At 42.2% G+C, this 24,351-nt stretch overlaps 1 protein-coding gene across 1 annotated transcript in view; it reads right to left on the bottom strand.

Moving 5' to 3' along the window:
- Window positions 1–7,045: 7,045 nt before the first annotated feature.
- The window catches only part of BARD1 (BRCA1 associated RING domain 1), a 40,762-nt gene continuing 23,456 nt past the window's right edge, over window positions 7,046–24,351 (bottom strand). The window contains exons 7-11 of the mRNA XM_042035422.1: window positions 20,729–20,837; window positions 19,065–19,200; window positions 18,065–18,157; window positions 8,860–8,957; window positions 7,046–8,165 (exon numbers count right to left, since the gene is read on the bottom strand). Coding sequence (XP_041891356.1) covers window positions 7,836–8,165; window positions 8,860–8,957; window positions 18,065–18,157; window positions 19,065–19,200; window positions 20,729–20,837 — 766 coding nt within the window. The 3' untranslated portion in view covers window positions 7,046–7,835. The remainder of the gene's footprint in view (window positions 8,166–8,859; window positions 8,958–18,064; window positions 18,158–19,064; window positions 19,201–20,728; window positions 20,838–24,351) is intronic.

The raw sequence follows: 24,351 nt of genomic DNA, 5'->3' as shown, positions 1-24,351 counted from the left end.
CTGTGGAACTGCTGTAATGTAGGGAATGAGTCTAAAATCCTGAAGTGGGCACAGCAGGGACCCATGCAAAGGTGGTTGCAAGATGATCAAAGAGAGCTCTCCAATCTGCTTTGGGCAGAGAAACCCTGCAAAACAGGGTCTGGAGAGGTAAAGATTCAGAGAGTGAGTTTGCAGCTGCCCCTTAGCAGGGGAATTTTGTTGCTCATCCCAAGAGCAGAGCTGTGAAACCCCTGTATAAAACCTTTTCCATTGCCACACAAATGCTGATGGGCAGTGCAACACATGAGCTCCTTCCCCAGTTCTTGTGCTGACCTAGGCAGCACCAAAACAATGATTTCCCTCCTCCAGCAGGTACAAAATTATCTTTTTTTAAGATCATCTCTTTGAAGACGAAATACCAGGAGCAGCCTGGACACAGCATAGAGCAGGAACAGAGAAGGTGAGGATGACCATGGCAATGGAGAGACAAAACAGCCTCAAATGTCTTTATTTGAGGATTTCTTCACTTGCTGTGTGTTCTGCTTTAGAATTGTCAAGACTCAAGTGTTTTTCCTTCAGTGATGTGAGGGAAAAAGGGAAAGAATGAGACCAGAAGTGAATATTGTCATTTAATACACAAAGACAGTTGAAATAGTTACGTTAATGTGCACTAATTATGTGTGGGACTAGGCAGCACATCCCCAGGCCTGCTTAGAGCCTCTCTCCCTGCTGCACTCAGGTGTGTTTACCTACCGTGGTCAAATGTTACTGCTCATGCCTGTAGTGCAAGTGCCATCCCCAATTTAACAGATCACTGTGGTGCCATCCAGAGACTGATCCAGAGCCAGAACTGCCTTGCCTGGCCTTCAGTAGGAACTGTGGCTCCTTCCAACTTGCGGATCTTAGCGTGCCACAACTGCAGCAGCTCAACCACAGCAGGAGCTGCTGCATCTGGTCACTTACTCATTTACAGGTGAGTTTGGGAGCTACAACTGCATTTTGCATTCACAGCCTGTCTTTCAGTCCAAATCCTCCTTAGAGTACCTGACTGCAGGCTCTCCAAACCAAGGGAAAATATAAGGCTATGTCCAAACCCGGTCCTGATGGATGGCTGACTGCAGCTGAGCTCACTGTGCCCATCCTTTCTGCACCCAGATTCCCTGCACACTAATAAGGCTTTGTGCTGAAACACACGGGCCCTGTAAGGAGGAAAGAAAAGCAAGGTTATGGGCTTTTTCCTGGGATTTGACACATGTAAATGGAATGCAACAAGACCAAATCAAATCCTGACCCTTTCTCCCCCCCCACTTTCTCTGCCTGCTGGTGAGGGTCTCCTCAGTGGCCACAGAGATTGCTAAAAACCTGCGTGTCCCACGCTGCCCCAGGGTGCAGGGTAGGCCCAAACACCCAGCCAGCTCCGTGGGCAAGGCTGGTGTCCTGCTGATGGCTGGGACACCAAATCTGTAGCTTCCAAGACCTGAGCCTAGGTAGGGACAGGCTATTTCTGAGCCCCAGACACTGCAGCAGCTGCTAATTCTGTGTCGGCCAATTCGAACTCCATCTCTCCTTATTGAGTCAAGGTCTCTTTCATCAAGCACTCTTGAAAGAGGCGACAAAAAGCCCTCAGTGGAAAACCCCCCAGTGTTTATTCCAGGCTCTTCCCAGATGTTTTTACCACACCTTGTGCAACAGGTACACAGCGAGAAAAGAACCAGAGACCAGAAACCTTGTACTGTGAGCAGACTGAGCTGGAGAGAACATCTGCCTCCAATTTTGCAGTTAAACAAAACTGTGACTTTAATTTAATAAAAGCCTTCTGCCTACAACCACAGATAAAATTGTTCAAGCTTGGCTGGGTTTAAAACCAGAACCTGGCACCTCTTCAGAAGCACGTTAGTGAGCTTAGGGTAGAAAATCTTCCCATTCTGACAGACACAAGCTGCTGGGACTCAACTGCTGAGAGCAGGAATGAAGCATTGCATCGGGCATGGGCTCCAGAAGCAAAGCACACAGGGGTCAGGGGCAGTATTTGCATGAATAACAATATTGTTTGTGGGAGGGCTTTAAAAATGATGCATGCCACTAAGAGTAGCTGGTTTGAATCCAGCCATGCAGGTGACCCTGGCTTTACACAGCCAATCTGAGGGCACACGAAGCAGTTCAATCCAGAGCACAGCCTGGCTCCCTTGCCCTCTCCCAATCCTGTCATCTCCTGCTCTCCTAGAACAAGCCTGGGGGACACAGCCAGGCAGAGCATATGGCATTCCCTTGCTGCACAAGAGGAGAAAAAAATTCAGCACTGCAGACTTATTGAATTAAACATTATTGTGGCTAATGCAATCAATAAAGCATTGATTGCATTATCCATATTAATATTTAATTCAATTAAAAGGCCCACTTTTTTTTTTTTAAACGTTCCTTCAGATCTTTTATGCTGCAGAATTGAATTTTGCTAGACCATGAATTCCAGCTAGACCCAAGCTATAGCTGATCTGGGTTTCTCCTGGCACCAGCTGTTCAAAGCTGACACTTCCAGCAGAGCAGGAGAAAACCATTTCCCTGGTCAGGGTGCCAGTAGCACTCAGCACAAACCCTGCAGAGACTGGGACCCCCCTCAGGCGATTGGGAAGCACACAGTTGTGCATGGCAATCCAAAAACCTCAGTTCAGGAGCCTTCCTGTTGCAACTGAGCCACCATAAGAGGCAGCCTCACCCCTGCTCCTGCCACCAAAGAGTCTGGCTCTTCTGAGAATTAGCAGTTCGCCAAACTAGCAGGAAATTAACCCAGCCCCACACTAGCTGAAGAAGTAAGTAAATTTTTATCAGTTCAGCAAGCTGAGCAAAACAGCCAGCTTAGCTGCTGCTTCACATTCCATTTCTTAATCCCCGTTTTAACCCTTTTATCACTGTGTACCTGTTTAGCTGCGGGGCCTGTGGAGGGAAGCCCTGCTCTGGTGCAGCCCCCGCGGCAGCACTGCTCTGCTGGCAGAGCCACTACTGCTGCACTGACTGTCACTGGGCAGGCACAGCCCCGAAGGGAGCTCAGAACTCTAGAGCTGTGCTTGCCAGCTGTGCCCAGCAGGGAAGGAGCTTCCCGGCCTCTGGGACACCCTTGGACACCCAGGGCAGGCCCTGTAAGGCAGCCACGGCCGGTGCTGTTCTGTAGCTCCTCCCAGCTGTGGAGCAGAGCTCTTCCCACACCCGCTGGAGCCAGCCATCCCAACTCCTGCTGCACAACAAGCCCTGCGCAGCAGCCGCCCCGCGGCCTCAGCGTCTCAGAGCAGAGCGACAGCAGGGTCTCACACACGCAGCGGGAGCTGACGGCTCTCTGCTACTTCATCAGACCAGACCTCCTGCCAGGAATTAAATTGAAGCACACAAAGTGCATTTTCTCCGTAGGAAAAAAAGGAAAAAAAATAAATAAAGGTGGGGAAGCTTCCTCCCCTTCTTCTATCTGATTACACACAAAATGTTCTTCTGCTTTTAAGGGCAATTTAACACTAGTTAAACTACCATTAATTTAAATCAAACAAGTCTGAAAAGATAGAACATGCTGCACTGCTATTAAAAACAACTGAATCTTCATTTGTTCCACTGAGACACTGCTGCCCAATTCCAAGCCAATACTATCTGGCTGTCCAAAGACCTCTTGCTGTAGTTTTTAAGCTGGTATTTAAGCCTGCTTTGTTGGCTCTCTAAACACAAAGCAGTCCCCGTAGGTATCGAAGATTCAAACCTTTCCATCAAAGTGCTTATGGGAGTAACAGCAGAAAAAGGTCATGGGACCAAACCAATTAATACCAATGAATGTGACATCAAATCCACCCCATTTCCAGGTGATCTTCCAGCACTGAGGTACAAAATAGCCTAAGGAGGAAAAAGGAAAAGCTTTGTTCTACTGTGTTTCACAGACTTGTCCTCAACAAGATGCCAAGATGCTGCTACCCAGACTTTGCTGGTAGTTCACCCAATGGACAGGCCAGGCCAGAACAGTTCCTGCCCAGCAGCTCTGTCAGCACCACAGGGCTGGCAGTGAGGAGCTGATGTTTCCCTTCCCTCTGCCATGCTGGCAGCAAAGCTAGCCCACAGGAGTTGGGAGCAGCACAGCAAGCACAGGCAGGGGGACCAGATGATCCCTGTGTTTATACATTTCCCCCAAATAACCCACACCAATGTGCAGTCTTACCAGGCTGCAGCTTCCATGCAGACAGCTTTGTCCTGAGCAGAATGTGTGCAGGAATTTCATTAGCCAAGACCCAATTCTCCTGGAAGACTGCCACACAAAATAACTGCTCCAGAGTAAGTTTGGTCTTAAGACACTGGACTTCTGGAGGAAATGGAACCAGCTTCAATCCCCTGCCTAGAATTATTGCCTTCCTTGAATTAATTCCCTTCAGTGGCTTGCTCCTTCCATGAGCCTTGCCCAGGCTGATCAGGGATAACCACGTTGGGTCCCAACAGAGCCAGTCAGGTTCAACCTCAGCTCAAGAGCTTATAAGGGACAGCACACAAGAGAGGGGCTTTATCCCCCTAAAGGCTGTGTAGGTGCCAGCTGGGTGAAGCACTTGCTGACATCTCTTTTACCAGAGAGATGCACTTTCGGACACTCCCGTGCTTGTTATCATTACAAGAGGGCTGTGAGACAACAGAGCCACAGCACCTCCCAGCTATGCCATTTCTGATTTGAGAGCAAAAGCAGCTACTGCTGCTTGGTACTACTCAGTTGCCTGTTGTTTCCCTGAACCACTTGCAGAAATATTGAAACATCACTCAAAAAGATCTCACAGTATTTACTAAAAATGTTACCTTATGTTAACTATTAGGGGTGTTAAACTGATGCTGTCACTGAACCCCAGACTTTGCTATTGAAGGTGTTATCAGGTGTTCCAAATGAACTAATTAATTATGAGTAACAGATCATTTTCAAGGGAAGATGCTTGAAAATCATTAACCTGAGGAAGAACTTCTTGCCTGTGAGGGGGATGAAGCCCTGGCACATGTTGTCCGGACAAGCTGTGGCTGCCCCATCCCTGAAGTGTCCAAGGCCAGGCTGGACGGGCCTTGGAGCAGCCTGGGATAGTGGAAGGTGTCCCTGCCCATTGCAGGGGGTGGGATGAGATGAGCTCTAGGGTCCTCCCCAGCCCAAGCCATTCTGTGATTTACAGTATTTTTGATCAATAAAAACGTCTATAATCTGGAATGCAAGTCTTCGAATTCTATCTCTTCACATGAGGTAATGACCACGATATAATCTTTAAAGTCCCTTCCAACCCAAAGTATATTTCTATGAGATGCCCCAATCATCTGTGCACATTAAGTATATGCAGGTTATCAGGAGAATACTACTATAAATACATGTTATAGCTAAGGTTCTTTATTACCTTTTAAAAGAAGATTTTTTTTGATAAATTCATCTACTCACAGCTTCTGACTAAGCCAGACTACTATGGCCATCAGGGCCACAAGTCTCTCACACTTCCTGAAATACCTCTTCCATTTTCAGCCTGCCTCCTAGTACTTTCCTTTAGTGCACCCTAGGTTTTGGACTAGAAGAGACAGTGAAAAATGATCCCTACACACTCCTTACCACATGCCTCAGGAGTTTGGAGCCTTGCCTTCAGAAGCCAAAATCCATCCAGTGGATTAAGGCACTTGATCTATGCTTACTACAAGGCTCTTTTATCAAGTGCTACCCCTCTGCTTTCAACAATGAGCAAGAGCAAATTACGCAGCCTCTGTGTCACTGACCTCTAAGTTTTGCGTACTTGCAGTGCTTCAGTAGTGTTTGGCACCTGCTGTAACTCTGGCATCCAGGTCCACTGTGAGGCTCTTCAAGGCTACATCTACGTAAGCTGATCACACTCTGAGAGACCTGAAGCAGATGGGCCAGAGTTAATCTTGGTTAAGGATCTCTCCTCAGTATGATATGGAGTGATTCTTCATGTGACTGGAGAGAAATGCTGCTTGATAACACAACTGGATTCAAGGGAACAGGGACAAGGTTCAGAGCATAGCTTAAAAAAGAAATTTGCCATGAATGTTTTGGGTTAACTTGAGTTTCTTTGCATCTGCCAAGGAACAATGGCTGAATCTGTAAAAGTGCTGCCTCTACTTTAGGACATGGAGCAGGATTAGTGATGGGTCGAATTTCTTTCTGATACAGGGCAGAAAATCTCCATTCTTACACATTTTGCAGAGATTCACTGCTACTTTTGGAAAGAACACTGCATTAGGTATATTGATGTACTATGAAATGCCAAGTTAAAATGTACCATAACTGCTAAGACAAATGCCCAAGCCCATGCAGTATCGACTTGGTACCTCATTCTCTGCCAGTGTTTATCTGCACAAAACTCCAAACCACATTTATCCCAGGGGCTGTTCCACTAATTAATGAGCCCTGCATTTACTGAAGAGCAATCACTCAGTCTAGCATAAGTGATAGATCAAGATACTCCCGCTACTCAAATCCAGCAGATGCTATTGAAAACTGTACCTGTTCTACCTGCTGTGTACAGTTCTAAGAGTTCTACAGAGCACAGGACCTCCAGCAGCAATGGTTACAGAAAACAGCTCTCTTCCTCTGCAAAAGCAGCTCTTGGGTGTGGTACACCATCTCCACAGCTGTACTGAGCTCACAGAAAAGCACTTCCATTTACCTGTTGAGATATGTACGGGATATGCACTTATTCTGCAGCCAAGCTCATGCAACAGATGCTCCCGACTTAATGCATACAAAACTTTCCTTATTACAAACAATACAAAAACAAACACACACAACTTTTGTTCTATCCCACAACCATCATTCTTATTGTGTATTATTCCAAGACACCATTTTTCAATTACAAATTCACAAACTAAGATACAAAACATTACACAAGAGCACAGAGTGAGGAAGATTCTGACAATAACTTCTGAGCCATTATGAGAAATATTGTAATAAATATGAAATAATCAAATATTGATCCAGTGTAGCCAGCTGTTTAGGTGCAACTGTGCAAAGTGAAGCCTAATTCTTTCGTGATCACTATTTTTTTTCTTTAAAGTAGCCATGAGAGCAACCATCCAAATTTACAAAAATATTTATTATAATAATTTAATAAGTAACCTGATGCTTCAAAGCCTTCAGAAAATAGAACTGAATTCTAGTTACACATTTACAAGCATAAATGAGGACAGAAGTGAGTAAAGCATTCACCTTTTTACAAATAAGTAAATTTTAGACCAAGATTTTTAAATACAGTGTTCTCAAATTGTCTACTTCCAGATGAGTTCAGGCCATTAATTTAACTCTGATTTCTCCAAGACTTATCCCATGCCAAGAATTTCCAGCAAAATTCACTTGTAAGAAGTTATAATAAATGTCACATATCACTTTACATGTCTGCACAGGGTCAAATGCATGGAGTCCATTTTTTAAAAAACACAAATTCTGGCCTGGAAAATCTTGATAAATACAGTAGATCTTTATCAATGGATGTTAAACACAACATAAAAGGGGTCATGCTCAATTGCCTACAAAGGGCTCGTTCAAATCAAGAAAGTAAAAGGTTTCATTTTGCAAAATCCCAGTTACAAAAAGTCAGTGATCTATTAAGTCAGTGATTTATTAAGCATTTATTAAGTTTGGTGTAAAAATAAAACATACTAAATAAGCCAAGGCACACTTTACAATCCTCTCCTCCATTGCACATTCATTTATTCCAGCACATCAGTTATCTTAGTCACTCACTTAAATGCTCAAAGCTCCCCTGAATCCAAATCACAGCTTCAGAGCAGCGTTTGCCAGCGTGTCCCAGCTGCTCAAGATTCAGCCCATTTTAAAGCCTTGCTCTCGAGATGCTGCTATTTGATATTCACTTCACAGGCAGGAGCTGAAATGACATCACACAGTCTATGAGCCAGCTGGAGGGGGCCATCCACACCTTGCCCTGCCGGATCTTCTCCGGCTGGAACTTGGAAGCCACGTCATAGATGACATATTGGGTGCAGAGCCTCTGGTCAGAGGTGGGCTCTGCATGGTAGGCCACTGTGTTGATGGTCTGTGTCACATCACTGTCTGGTTTGGGCTGCCTAACCAGGACCTGGCCTCCTGCTGCTTTCACCAGCTCCAGCAGATCACTCTTCTGGTGATGTTTGAAAGTTCCCAAAAAATAGAAGTAGCATCCATCAAACAACTTAGGCAGCTATGTGGGGGGGGAAAAAAAACCAAGCATAAATACAGGACTTCACAACTGACAGAGAGGAAGAAAGCGGAAAGGAAAAATCAGAGCATACAAAACACCTACAATTTAAAATAAGCACCACTGGACACTAGAACAGTAACATGCAAGGTTCTAAGGGTAAGTATGCAACCAAGAAAAGCTTGTTTATGTGGTAAATCCTTGCTTCTGTTTAAATACTTTCCAGCACAATGGGGTTTGAACTATGAGTTAGGAATATTTACAGCTACTGTTACAATGAAGTTAATAAATTCTCCAGTGTAATCCAGCAAGTAACCAGGAATGATCCCAGTTAAATATAAAAGTGGCCCTAAATGGAAACAAATAGTAATAAAAACATTTTTCTTTCAACTTTCCAAACTGTGTTCTAAAGCTGAGCAGAGAAGGCAGAAGCACATCACTTCCTGGCCCATCAGGTGTAATACAGTGAGTGCAATACAGTGTTCCCCTGACAAGGTTACAGCAACATCTCCACTAATGGAGAAAAATGACAGCTTTATGGGTGTTCACAGCTCTTTGGATCACCTTGCACATAATCAAATTTCTGTACAAGACCACATTAAAATTTTACATCTCCTGCACCTTTGCGTGTGGCAAAGGGCAGAGCTGCCCGAGCCCCAGGTCATTAATCCAGGCTGTCTGGAGCAATAAAACCCACCAGCTGCTCCCGGTTGAGCCGCCCTCGCTGGGGGCCACCTTGGACTTCGTACTTCTCTTCTTGCTCTCGAACACAGCTCTGCAGACAGGCTTGTACCCCTACAAATACCACAATAAGGGAGGCAAAAGTTAGAGACCCCAGGCTTCAAGAGAGGCTTGCATGTCATTTTAGGGAATAAAGAGCTGTGCTAAGACAAAATTATTACAGCGCAAGACATACATCCACACAGCACCAAAGCTTCTGTGCTTTAGCAATTTGCTTTTAAAACCCAAAAAAATTTACAACAGTGCCTGAAGATGCAAAGTGAGATGGAGAGAAGTAATATGGCACTAAAATCAGTGCTATAAACACCAGAAATTATTAGCTCTTCCTCTTACCCTCTAAAGGTCAACCACTTAATGTCAAATGTCAAACTGCTGATCATCGGGAAGCTCAAAGCCAGCATGCAGAGCCAACACGGCAGTTATGAAATGGACACAACTGCCTGATGAAGAGCAATTACAAGGCAAGCACAAAGCTGCTTCTGAGCAGCTACGGCCTCAAATAACAAATCAGATGGGATTTCAAGGTCTCCAGGATCAGCACGAACTGGAGATTTATGCTGGGGTTTAACAGTGGCATTCATTTCTGTTAGCACTGCTGCATAATGAGATTGTCTTTTAGAGTCAACATGTTTTTACCTTGTTTTAAGGCCAGTTATTTTTTCCAATAGAGAATGCACTGATGGTAATGCATTGCTAACGTCCATAAAGCGTACTGCCTGACCTCACTCCGGGGAGAGGAATTGCTGTGGTCACCCATTCAAGGATGGAACATTTTGCCTGCATGTACATTGCAGTCATTAATAAGAATTACCCAGGAAAAAGTTTGCAAAGCTGATTTTGAAAACGGTTGCACAAGGATTTACAACGTGGCCGAGGCCGTAACTTTTATAGCACCTCACTCCTTGTACAGTGTTTCTAATTCAGGCAACTTATTTGCACCGGGAAAATAGGAAACCCACAGTACATAAAAAATATAAACTGAACAAACTCAAAAGAGAAATGTGGAGGATTGACCCTAAAAAGGAAAGAAGTCCAAGGCTATGAAGAGAAATATAACTGACAAAGGTACTTGGATGCCATGGCAGTAAGTAGCCAATGGATAGGAATATCTAATCCAGAGAGATCTTGAAAGAAACTCTCAGTAATTTGCTGTCAGTTCATACAAACTCACAAAATGCAATGGGAATTCACATTTTGGGTAGTAGGTGTCCTTCAAAGTGCTTACATCAAAAAAGATAAACCCCTACAGAAAATTACTACTGGCTGAATATTGCAGCAAATACCTCCCTCCCTGTACAAGTATCAGATTGATTATTTGCACTTGTTCATTCCTTCAAGGAAAATTAACATGAACTAGAAGGGCAAACCTAGTCATGGATTTTCCAGAAAGGCAACTCACATATTCATTATTGATAACAGCTATGAATACTGATAACTTAATTTCAGTACTCATAACTCAAAAATAAATCTAAAAGCTATTTCACATTTTATTTATTTATTTTAAATCACCACAGTTCAACAAGACTTCCTGCGTCCATGTGCCTCTAACTTACACTGCTATCCTTTCCCTCCAAGGAAATACAGATATTAATGGGTGCCACTTACAATAAAGGAAGAAGTCTCATCTAATCTCAAGAACGGAACTGTCCTTTCATTAAGAGCATGCTTTATTTCAATCCACCATCAAAAGCTCGATTTCAAGGACTTTCACTACAGAGATGAGGTTTGATACAGTAAGTACATCACAAATTGAGCATCCAGTGCCAGCATCAGTAAATGAAGCAAATGGGATACAAAAGTAATAAAAGATTGAATGAATACAAAAGACTACAATGTCTTTTTGAACTGCTGCTTGCCTGAAAAAAAAAAAATGAAGTCAGGGAAGTGACTAATGTTAACGGAGTGTTGATGTCATAGAATGCAAAATCAGTGAGGTCTGTTTCACATACATACATCAGTCCATTTCACACTGCCAGGTCCTCCAAGGAGCCTGAAAGCCTCAAAGTTCCTTGTCACACGTAATTACAGTCCTCCAACAGGGCCAGAAGAGAGACTCATCCACCTGTGTCCTGTTTTCACTGTGCCCACAAGAATCACAAGGCAGACATCTGTTTCCTGGAGAAACTGGAAGCATGCAAACAGCCAAGTGTCTGCATGATCAGCATTCTCATTAATTTTAACTTTTCTTTCCCAGCTAGAAACAGGCCAGATCTGTGTCTTAACAGGTTTGTGACACAAAAGCTGTGTTTTCCACATAGCATAAAAAGCCAAGAGTATGCATTCTCAGTGCCCAGGTATTTTCCCTGGACATAAATATTTTAAGAGGCTACACTGTTAGGCCTACACACACACACCCCTTTATGGAGCAACAGACCCTCTGGGGTTTTTTGGTGATGGAAAAATAGTACATTTTCAATTAGTGAACATATTTTTCACACAAGATCTAGAAGGAGAATTTGCTCTGACACATGGGCCAGAAAAACTGATGCAGTAGCAACCAGTGTTTGGGGAAGGTGCTTACAACACTGAGGTGAACAGTCAAGGATTATCTATCCATGGAGGAAGGATTCCTGACTAGAGGAAGGAAAGCAAAATACTCTTAAGTGATGGATACCAGTATGTCCTTTGCAGATTTTGTTCAGACTGATTTGTTGCCAAGTGGCTCCTTTCTGTTCAACTACTCCTGCATGCTACAAAATTTGCATTAAAGAATTAAAGAAGTCAAATATCATAACAAAAAAAGAAACAAAAGGGGAACATGCTCCTGTTCTCATATTTGAGATAAAATGAGAGAGGGCTTAAGCTGTTTTTCTACCTAATTCATTATTCATTTGTTTTAACAAAAGATTATTTTCCTGTTTGTTTTCCCCCCTCTCCACACAAAATGTAGTGTCAAGCCACCACTTGCTTCTATATCTCTAAATCTCCATTATCATTTTCAGGTGCAGTGAATCCTAATGGATGCAATAGCACAAGTGAGGTTCTCAAAGACAGCATAATCAGCTTTGGTTGTGTTATGGTGTCATTTGGAAGCAGCAGGAATGCACAAGTTTTACCATTCTTCCAGGAGATGGTATCGACCACCACAAAATGATCTTGTGCTTAAAACAATAATATCCCAATTTCACACTTGAGAGCAGGGATACAAACAGAAGATTAGAACACACTGCAGGCCCTTCCAACCTGTTTTTTTTTTTTCCACTGCTAGGGATTTTAGTTTCTGTGAAAACTGAGTGCTAAGTTGAGTCCATTCAGTATAGTCCAGGTCACTTCCTTCAGCAGGCATTATTCACTTTAAAGCTGCTAACGTGTGTATAAGTGGCTGGATAACAAGACAGTTCCCTTTTAATGGTCTCTTCACCCAACTGAGTATCATACTGATTAAGATAATGTATAAAAGGAAATAAAACTCCATACTTTACCCACAGGTGTATCAGTCTGCTACTTCTACAGGGACTTTTCCAGAAGCTCTTTTGACATTACATCACTTAAGTCAAAATCTCCCTTTGATTTCAAATAGAAGCCATGTTTAATTGACTCCCAAAAGTCCTGAGATCAGACTCTCATTTCTTTAGCACTATATTGAAAAGCCACCAGTGAGAACTTGATGCCAGGGCACTGGTCAAATGAATGGACTGAAAAAAATAATTGCTATTATCCTAATTTAAAAAATGATCAGGACACCATCTCCCTTCTGAAACGGAGATGGACACCTTAAGTACTTATGCAAAAAAATGTTCAGAACAGGACTGAATCTCAGGACAAGGACCGCCCTAAAGAAGGTCTCTGAAAATGGAAGGGAACCTAACTTACTTTTGAGAAGACACCTGTAGTTTTACAAGGAGGTGGAGATCAGGGTTGTGTTCTTTTCCTCCACACATTTGCAGTCTGTGCATTCTTGACCAGCCAGCCTGACTAAAAATCAAGTCTGTTCTGTTCTAAAATAAGGCCATTCCACTTGCACAGGGTCTCAGCCAATCTTGACTTATTCCCTAATACTACTGCCGATAAGTTTGGACCATCTAAATTTGAGGTTGTTCAGGTTTATCCATGTTCTCTTCCTTAAAGAGAAGAGGGTGATTATTACAACCACGTGTTAATGGCCCTTTAGTTTAATCTCAGTAGTTGGATCAATCACCCATGAAAGGGTACAACTTGTATGAAGGCAAGTGGCATTTCAATTCTCACGGACTAGAGCTGCCTTGCAGTGCCAGCTTCAGTGTGCAAGCACTGATGAATGAAGCTGGCCTGACACAACACCATTGTGGGGCCAGATCCCATGGGCACAGGGGTCATGCAGAGTTCTGCCCTAGAAATACAGGACATCACAAGCCTCAGAGCCTCTTAAAGAGCTGATTTCAAACTTGCAAGTTTTAGGTATAAACAAGGTCATTTGCACCAACTTTTAGCAAAACCCAGGCCTGCATTAAAGTCCCTAGAAAACATGGCAGAAAGAAGTTTTAGCTTAATGCGTCCGCATTTAGCTTGGTGCCACCACACTTGGCAAGCAGAGCACCGCTCATTTTTTCCCCTCATTAACAAGATCAGTAAAGCATCACTACTTACACTGATCCTTATTACCTCACTGAGCAGCTGCCCCTGCCTTCTCACCTTCCAGATCTAAGGAGCAAGCAGGTTAACAGGGTGTCCACTCTAATTGACCTTTGATACAAGTGCAGCTGCTAGTACTGGAAATAAAAGAAATCATTATTTGAAAAATTTAAGATCAGAGCCCTCTAATCCTTATTCATGTAAGTCTTATTGGTTTGTAATGAAACTAACTCCATCAGCAAAAACAATTTGAAGAGAATGAAGTACAAAAAAAACCTGGTTGCCAAGAACAAGTTGTAATCACCCACAGATACTCAGGGGTATCTCTCAGTAACTCAATTAGCCTTAGTGGAGTTTTGTTGGATTTGCATTAATAAAGCAAAGAGCAGAGGTTAGTCCCAAAAATCCCTCAGAATGGCTGAAGGTAATTTAGGAATACATGATAGCAACAAAGAAGATGAAATACTACACGTCCAAGATCTAGTAGAGACTGCAACTGATACTTCCTTAGCTCAATCTGCATTGGGGGTTTTAAAACTTACATGCAGATTGAGTAAAGCTTGGTGGGATTTTTTTTTCCCTAGAAAAGGAAGAAATCTGGACTGAAAGAAAGCTTTAGGGGAATTTGGCATGGCTGGCTTCAATTTGTTTTCATAAACAGCATTATTGGCCTCTACTACAGCACAGGAAAGAATTTTTATACTGTCTCTTACATGCTTATAAAGTGACTTCAGATTCAGAGATTTTCATGGCATGAGGTAAAGATGTCATTGGTGAAACAAGAGCAGTCTGGTTTTTTATCACATGGAAATGACACACGATCTGCAGAAACTGAAGTGAATCTGCTTAAGAATGGTAGTTTACAAGTTAATCCAGGTGATATTTATTGAACACAACGGAACAGATGCTTAGGAAGTCCCGAAACATTCCCAGAAGCTGGGAGCATGTGATATGAAAATCATTCCTTCTCTTGAAGCCTCAGGTGTCTTACTTTCTTTGGAAAGAAACCCTACTGGCCACAGCTGTTTCTAGAGTGATCAAAGTGTCTGAAGGTAGCCCTTCCTAAAGGGCAGGTTAAATTCCACCAGGAGTGCTCATCCTCTGGATCCCATCACAGGCTTTTTAATGAATGAGGTTGTATTTCCCATCCTCTTCCTTACAAAGGGCTTCCATAATGCAATGTTTTCTTCAAACCAGGAGTGAGCTAGAACAAAGGACTGCCACAAATATGAAAAACTGAGTACCTGGATGACACAGAACGGAGGGAGCTTTGGAAACACCAAGGTTTCCTTTTCTTCTAGACCTTATTTCAAACCAACCCACTTCCAATCTCAGCAGACACCACATTTAAGATATTCTCATGCCCATTTTCTCCTCTGCAAACCCCAGCACAGTGTAAAACTGTGAGCTCCTTTCCAGCAGGTGCAGACACTGTGGGAAGTTCAGCCCCTGCTGGTTTGAAGCACTGCCCTCAGCTGCACACCCAATACAACCAGAACCTGCACTTTGGAGAGTTCTAAAGCCTCTCAGAGCTATGAGTCCTTTTGCAGGAGGCAGCTGAAGTAAGTTTCCAAGTGCAAACAGAACATGAAACTCCAGTGATCAAAAATTTGGGGTGTTTTAAGGAGGGAGGGCTTTGCTGAGAATCAGCCAGTTACCTACAAGATCTTTATGCATGAAAGAGAGACAGTCCAGCCTGAGGAGCAGTTAGCTCAAACAGCTTTGCACTCCTCTGCTCTAACAGCCTAAACAAGGATGGGCACAGGAAATTCAAAAAGATGTTTTCACCTTGAAATGTCAGTCATGCAGTCCTCTAGCTCTTCCAGTCAACTCCCTGTTGTTGCGAGTCCTTACAGGAAAAGCAGTTTTTTCTGTCTCCTTATAATGATCAGAGCTGAATCATTGCTGCTCCAGGTAAGCAAAGCAGAGGAAGGAATGAGCAATCAGATGCTTAGAATTCTGCCAGACACTTCACTGCCAGGACTGACACAAGCTTGTTTCAATGCGTATCGTTACTGAGATCATTTTTCATTCCCTGCTTTAACAGATGACAGTAACTTTAAGAAAAAAGCAAGCTGAAAAGCTATTAAAGACTTCTGCTGGTTTTAATTACACTGTTCTATGCTCCACATAAAGCTTAGAGGAAATACAGTGATACTTGAATCTTTGTCTCAGCCCACTCGCAGAAGGATAATGACTCGCCACTTCGTGCCCTATTACCATCCCAGAAATAATAAAGGCAATAAAATAATGAAACCAGTGAAAGATATGGCCAAGGGCAAGGAGCACAGTGACAACACTGCCTCAATTCAATTCTCTGGTGCCTGGGAAGTGCATGCACTGCTGACACCGTGTCATTTACAGAAAAGGTGGAAAAGCAACTGGTAACATGCAATTTTTCTTCTGTGAAGATCTACTATTTCTCAGTGGTGACATCCTTTCATCCTAATCTCCCACCTGAAGACAAAAGGGAACTCCAAAACTGAGGATATGTACTTGAGTCTTGGCTCTCCAAGACTCAGCTCAAACTCTGCTGGGAAATTCCACATTACCTCTCTACCAATACCATTAGGATGCTGGATCTGCATGTACAGACACATGGAAACAGGAGTATCCTAGAATCATCCAAGAGAAGGAAACTGCTTTTTATGAGAGAAACAGATTCACAGCCTGCTGTAACAAAAGAGTTAACATAAGAGACTCTCAAATGAAATACTGTTTTTGCAAGCTTGTGATGTTTCTTTAAGAAGTGGTATAATGTGTAGGCTATAAATACAACTTTAGGGATAACAGTGAAATGCAGCTTACCTTGTAGTAAAAAAAAATTCAAACACTCATTTATGCACAGTCAGCACTTCATTAAGTGCCTCACTGAGCTTTGTTTTTTTCAAATATTTTAGTGAATTTTTTCAACATGAATTCACTTTAAGTGAATGGTTTAGAACAGTGAACCGCAAACAACTTCTTAAATTTATTATATAACCAGAAAATGCACATACTTCTGGAAGTTTATTTGCATCACATTTAAGGAAACTTATCCAAATAGAAGTCAAAAAGCCACGATAAATGGAAATGGGAAAGAAAAGCAAGGACCTCTTTTTCCTAGACAAATGTTCCATCAGCAGGAGTCCCATTATTTGTTATAACAATCTTTAACTTGTAATGACTCTGAAGAAGACTGATAACAGACTGGTGGGAACAGATGGAGTGGTGCTGTTAATTATAGGCACTTAGCTGCATCAGACCCCATGAGTTATTGCTAACATTTCCCACTAGGGAGGAGAATCACTCGCTTTTAAGTAGTATGTTGCTTACTAAGCTGGGAGCATTAGCAGTCAGGATTGTACTAATCAGTACCAACAACATAAAATAAAACACAGCTGCAAAAAAACCCCATAAAAATATTCCCTGAATAACCCCCGGACTATTTCATTAATTTTTTTTTTCTTTTCCAATCACTTCTAAACATAAAAGTTCTTCCATGAAGATTTAAATTCAGGTCTCACTAATGAAATCTCCCTTCCACTCAGAAGTTTTCTAAGCATCTGACTAGCAGGGAGATGAAATGAAATAAAGGCAGCATGTAGGACAGAATGCATGCAAACCTTCTGGGCTGAGTGAAGCCAAGCACCTGCCACGGGATTCACCACAGAAACATGGTGTTCAGTCAAAAAAACCAGCATGGAACAAACTGTCTGGAAGCCAAATGAACACCCTGAGTCCAGTGTTCAACCTGATGCTGTGCTTTAGTTTGCACCTTCTGAGGCTCTTCACAGTGTTTTCATGAACATTAGTGAGCGGAAAATCCAGATCATTAAAGAATCCTTATGTTCTGATGTTTAGCCACACAGTGGAAAACTGGGATGAAATCTGTCTGTGAGTTTTCCACGGGTAATTAACTCATTTGTAGTGTACTTATTAGCTAAAGGGACTTAGCCATAAAGGTCAAGGGGAAGAAGATGGGTTTTGCAACTACTGTGAAAGCACATACTAAGAAATACATCAGAAAGAATAAACTAAAAAATCAAAATTTAGGGTCTAAGTCCACAGAACAGCTGTATAAAAAAGCATGCACTGTTATAAACGTTAATTACAGACTGCATGAAAGATGACTTGCATACTAACTTGGGTTAGAAGTTACAACCTTCAATAGATCTCTGCTTGTATGTAAACATAAGCTTACTTCCTACAGGCCTGGAGCATATATCCCAAACAAGCCAAAGTCTCCTCTCAATTTCAATGCAAACTGCTCATAACAAATCCTAGAATTCAATAAAATCCTTCCTTCTCTCCCAGGATATCTTCCATAATCTTCCAAGTCAGTCTTAATGTAGCAAGGAAGAAATTCACTCCCTACTGACACTTACACTATGACCTATCCAACACACCTAACGATGAAATGCACTAATTTACCAAGGAAGTAGTAGCTACATTTAATTAAATATATTCAATTAAATTTCTGGTCATTCACGAGATTTGAAAACAATCCCTTGCACTTTGTGTTAAGATAGCATTGATATCAGGGCAGTTAAAAAAAAAAAGTTTCCTTGGAATCCCATCTACAATTTCTGGTTAGAAACCCCAAGGAATCCCACATATTTAATACTTACATTCAAACTTGAGGACCCAACATCCAGTCAGAACAGCCATCATGCATTTGACAGTACTTGGCATTGGAACATCGGGGATAACAAGATGAGTTACTAGGAGAAAGATTACATCAGTAAGACTAAAAGCACAGGAAAATCAGAACCGTGCCTGGCTGAAAAGCAATCAATCATTATTTAAAGAATAACCAGACCATAATAATTTATCAGCCACTCTTTCCAGCGCAAGGAGGTGATTTTTGACACTATGATCCGAGTTAGTAGAAGAGCTATTAGAAATTTTGTGGGTTTCAACGTACACTTGCTGTGAAAAAGGGATGGTTTTATAGTTCTACGCTAACACTTAAATCTTCAGATGAGCTAACAGAACTTCACTCAAAATTCTGGAGTAGTAACCCAGAAGTGAAAGATGGTAGGGGGAAATTACCTTAGCATTTTGTTCCCAAGCACTCCAAAGGAAAACTAACCAAGGATTAAGATAATGTTCCCATCCTCAAAGAGGGGAAAAGAACTCAAGCAAACCCCATAGTCTGGCTTCACCAATTTAATGAAGAACAAAGTCTGAAGGAGGGTAGCACGTGAGAAGACATGTCAACTTTTAATCAATGCCATGCTCTTTTCTCAAGGCACCATTTGCCCAAGGCTCACTTCTGGAGAGTAAAACCTTTACAGGATGTCTCATACAGAGCAGAGACCTTAAAGTTGGTAAAAGAGGCATAAAGAAAAGAGGTCTCTGAGGAGGCTTTGGGATTTTAAATAACAGACAATAAACTGCCAAACTGTGGCTCCCCGAGAAACTTCCTGCCTTGGTAGACAGACAAGCTTTATATGTGTTTACATGCAAAACACACCATCACTCCACTACAGCTACAACTCAGGGATTTCAGAAACTGCACTTCCCAGGAGCGATAAAAAACCCTGTTGCAGGTAGTATCTTAACAGATAAAGTGCAGAACTGTAATTACTTATATTTGGACAGAGACATTTCAACAAGACTCCATACCTCTGCTGTTAAATTCAGTGCACCTCTGGGCCTTCAGGACTGTTGCTAATTTGTTCAGCAATTTCTGCTGCTCTGCACTAAGATTGCTCCCCAGTACACCAAGAGGTCCATTTCTTGGCTGGCTGGAGCTCAGTGCCTGCGTGAACAGAAAATTCTGCAATAAGCTGAATGTTTGGGAACATAAGGAAAGCAACTTACTTACTGGACAGCTTTCTTTCTCAAGAATAAGCATTTTGAAACACAATTCATGGCAAGCTTAGTGGACAGGGTCCACGAATAAATCTCCAGGTAACAAATCAGCTCCACAGGAAAAAAGCTTCACATTAGAGGTACTTCATTTAGCTTATGCAAGGTACCAAAACACCTCATGGATCAGTTTTTCCTCCCTTGCCCTTTTTGGTGCTTTCTAAATACACTGGGGTGCACACATAGAGCTGGTTGGATACCGTGTAAACAGCTTGGCAGACTGCAGTGTTGAAGAGAAAAAATTTCCTAATTAAGTAGTAAAACCACCTACTTTTAGCAAAGTATTAACAACAGATATGGTATTGAGCAACCTTTATAATTAATATTTGCATTTCCATTTAGTCAAGATCCCTAATACTTTGCCCTGTAAGCAATGAATGCTGAAGTGGGGTTTTTGATGCGGACAGTACTAATGCAAAGTAAGAGGAGCTTTATGCTCACAAGGGTAGAATACTTTAGCTCCTGGATTTTCCTAAATACTCCAGATTCCATAGCACAGACACATCTTTAAGATCCAGTTACCCCACAGCCTCAGGCTCTGGATCAAATCATCCAAGTGAGCCAGCAGCCATCCCCTGGCACACACTCACCCCAAAGCAAATGCAAATACCAAAATGGTTTGGCACAGAAGAGCCACATCTCACATTTGCTACAGGTAGGAGGAACAGCCACATTAGTCCTGGTTTAGCTGCAACAGTTTACTTTTGGCCACTGGGTATATTGTGCCCTCAATGAGGAGGGATCATAGCAGGCTGCATAGGCTGGAGTAGATTAGGGCTGTTTCTATCAGCCAGGTCAGCTTAATCCTCATTCATTAGGAAGCACAAAGCATTTCATAATGCAGTAACTTGTTAGGTCTGAGTACCTGATTCTGGATACAAGTCCTGACAAGTCTTTGTCCAAAGGAGGAGGGGAAAAAAAAAACCAAACCCAAAACAATCTCCCTAAAGTTATTTTCAACTGCTGAGCTGGTATTTTCATTATTGGACAAAGGACGATGGTGGAACAGCCTTTTAAGGGGACACAAAAAGCACCTGGAACAAAGACTGCTGCTGCTTGCAGACAGTTTGGTAAGTAGAACAAATTTAGCTATGCAGAAAAACAACATCAATAGTAAAGTTCAAGCAGTGATACTTGAGGAATAGCACAGGCTCGTTCTCCTATAATAAAACCACATTACAAGAAACATCCTTTGTTTTCCCAGATAAAGCTCTAACACAGAACTTCATAGCTTGTCAGTGTTCCACATACATCCTAGAAATACTGTCCAAGACAGTTTCCCAGCCTATTTTAAATCTCCCTGTAAAGCAGGTGACGCACTGTACTTACAGCCAAGCCTTCAATACTTCAACGAAGAACACATGGCCGTTTTTTTGTTAAAAAGCAAAACACAAAAACAAACCCACACAGACATTTACCTCAGAGGGCTGGTTAAGTGAAAATGATTCATTCTTCACTGGTAACATTAGCACAGATTTCATCTTTTCACTTTCTGCATAGTCCACAGGCCGCAGACCAAATATATTACTGGCAAAACAAGCACAGATGGGTTTAAGTAAATAAAATGTGACTTGATTCTTAACTAACCATGCATATTAGCTGGGTAGCTTTCCCTCCCACCTTCTTATTAATATGTAATTTCAGCTAAAAGCACAAAGCTTAAAGTAAGAATTGCATCCAAGACAGATGGATACAGAATTACAAGCTGTTGCATTCAGCTGAGGAGTAAGGGATGTTCAGAGCAGAATGTTCAGTTAAATAAACCACATCCTTGTTAAACTGTTTCAAGATGCACTTTGATATCATTTGCAAGACCCAGAAATTTCAGCTTTAATCTTTCATTGCAGTCATGTAACCAAAAAATGTATTTTTGGCTTATCTGTTTGCCATAAAAGACACGTCAGAAGATTCTCCGTAGTGCATTAAACATGGGAGCTTGATGTGGCTGTGCTTTTACAGAAAAAGCTATCTGCTTCCTACTTGGGAACCACGGCTCCCTTGCACTCCCAAAATCTGAGTATGCATCTCATTTTCCCGCAGTGTGCTGTTCCACACAACACATTATAGCCAATTCAGTCAGATTTTAGTCGGTTTGCCAATTTTGTTGAAATCTATTGATTGTATGTGGCACCTCATAGTTATTAGTTGTGCTTCAAGACTGATTTCCTCTTTTAGCACTCCTCAGACAGAGGTGATTTGCTATAAACACATCAAGCTCAGCCATGGCTTCAATTCCTCCTTCACACAACTTTGCTGCTGCAGGACAGTAGTGAGGGGAGGGAAGCCTGAAATTGCAGAACAGGTATAATTGCCACCAGCAAACAGGAGCCTCTACCAGCACTCTGGGGAATATTCTGCTTGCTTTGCCCTTTTTGAGATTAATGGCTGTTGCAGCTGATCCTCTTCTCCCCAACACACTTAGCTCTGGCTCTCCAAAGGCACAATAAGAGCTCGTTATGGAGGGGAAGCTTGTCACCGAGAACAAAGCCCTGACTCAGTGTCTGAAATCTGGCAAGCTTAGTCATCAAACAATGAAACATTTAAAGAGGTCACAAAACCACTGCAGCTTTGAAGAGTGCTCTCTCAGCCACGAATTCCTGTGCAAAGCAGGAATCCAGGAAGCTTTGCAGGTAATTCCACATAAGGCCATAACCCAATCCAGCCCAAAGAGAAGCTCAAATTATTAAGTCTCCACTCTGACTTAACTGGGAGGCTTTGGCCAGCACTAAGCTGAAAGGGATGTCTGACCTCGGCACCCTTCTGTGCCGCTGGCTGAGCACTGCTCACTAGCACAGCCCCTTAGGAAAACAACAATCCACAAAAATCCCCCACAGAAGAGTCCAGGACGGTATTTTACACTATTACCAATCCCAAACTCTTCTATGTTACTAATGAGCATGGTGCAGGAATAAGACAGAAAAACTCTGCAGACTAAAAGATAACTGGTTAAATCTCTGCCCAGTCCTGGGAGTTGCAGCCCATTAAATATTGTCATGCTGTTCCTGCTTTGTCATGCATCATCAGGGTAGCTCTTGCCCTTCCTTGAAACAAGGCCAACATTCGATTCAAACTGCTGCAAGATAAAGTTCCTTTGAACAATGCATCCAGAGAGGGGATATATATATATATATGTATAATCACACACACTAAAAATCACTTTGAGGCTAGTTGGCTGACCTTTCACTGAGAGCTAAGCAGAGGGAGGAAATCACTGCATGTCAGTAGTAGAGATTTGGGTCTGCTTTTCCCTCCAAAGGCACAGTAAGATTCTTGACTGTTGGAAAAAAACCTCATGAATATTTACCATAGATAAATATATAGACCATCCCAGTTAAATATAGAAATTTTTTTGCCAATTAAACTGTACAAATAAGAGCTCCAGCTACTCCTTCTGTATTCACTTACAATTTTTTCCTAGTTTTAAGCTTGTTTCAGTTGCTTCTTACTAGAGCATTGTGATATGCTGTCCCATCATTAGGCAGCATTGAAGAAGGAAGGGCTATTTATAGCATGCTAAGGTGGCACAGTTAAGTTGTGACAAACTTGGGAGCTGAGGTCTGAAAAAGGAACACCAGCACAAGAGATGGTTTAAAAGTTTTGAATATTTGCAACTAAGCAGATTGTCGAGCTTAAGGAGAGTGAGCAAATGTAGCTGAAACAGGGGAAAAGAGGGTATACATAAAAAAAAGAACAGTACAAGGAACACAACCTAACAACAAATTTTCAAGTAGGATAGTGTTGTAATTTACTTTTCAGAGAGAAAGGATGAAAACTATATTTGTAGTTTTTAAGTAAGGCAGAGGAATGGGAAACAGAAGCTTTAGGCAAATGGTGCTCACATCCATCTTTATCCAAACCAGCTGAACAAGGGAAATCATCCACTTTGTTCCGAGTAAAAGATGAATTTTAATCCAATATGCAAAACCAAATTAGACATGCACATTTCGTCCACCCTAACACACAAAGAGTGTTTTCAGAAATGCCAATAACTCTGTGTGCTCCTCCTACAAATCTGGGTTTGTTGGGAAAGGGTCCAGTGCACATGATGAGTTCCACACTCAGCAGGAAGACACAACTGTTTCTGCTAGAGAGAAATCAGTGAGGTGCTTAAGCTGGAATACGAGGTCTCCAAGGCATCCTTCTTTCTACCAGAATGCAAGTGGGCTTTCTGGAAGTTTTTTTAAAACATGCAAGAGTCAGATGTACCCTTGGGTGCAAGCAGCCATCTATTAGCCATCAAGGTACTGAATAGTCAGCAGAGGGCTGTTACAGCTGGAACAAATCCAATCCAAGACTAGGATGGCTGTGCTGAGAACGAAGATGAGCCCAGTGAAGAGCAACTCAACCAAATCTTCTGAGTATGACTTTCCACGAGATAATACTTTGTAATTCTTTGTAATGAGGAGTTTTAAGCTGCTCCATAAACCAAGTTTTGTCTCAGCCCCACAAAAGAGTTCAGTATTGAATGGAAATCCTGCAGCCAGGTCTCAGTGCAGTACCCACTCACTCCCACCTGGAAATCTGAGCAGCGCAGGGCTCTCCAGGCAGCACCTGGATTTTGAGAATGTGCTAAATAGAAACCTTTCCTGAACCTGACAGAGGGAAGAAAACCTAATCTGTGTAGCCAGAAAGACCATCTGAGATATCCAAACAGAGCCAGGGTTTTAATTAACCTGCTGTCAGCAGCAAGTTCAGCATACTGTCTTGCACTCCGACAGCAAAGACCTGCACTATCTTGACTCAGAACAAGCAGACAAAAAGATATCAGACTCATGGGTCTAATGCCTCCTGGAATGACTGCAGGTCATAATCATTTTTGTCCCTGTGCCATTCATAATTGAGGACCATGGTCTACCCACCCCCAAGCATTCCCACAGGTTTGTTCAGTCAGACTCACAACTACTACACCTAAAAAAATAGAGCAAGACGACAGTTTTTACTAATGCTGAACTTACTGTGCATGAAGAACTGGAAAGACAGCCCATTTGAGTGAAAGCATTTAGGAAGTACTGTGAAATTGCAAATGCAGAGATCTAATTTT

Source organism: Corvus kubaryi, unplaced genomic scaffold, assembly GCF_017639235.1.
Source record: "Corvus kubaryi isolate FWS band 111438036 unplaced genomic scaffold, C.kubaryi_AGA036_p1.0 37383, whole genome shotgun sequence".
NCBI lineage: Eukaryota > Metazoa > Chordata > Aves > Passeriformes > Corvidae > Corvus > Corvus kubaryi.
The sequence above is the reverse complement of the archived record's forward strand: the minus strand, read 5'-3'. Positions and strand labels throughout refer to the sequence as shown.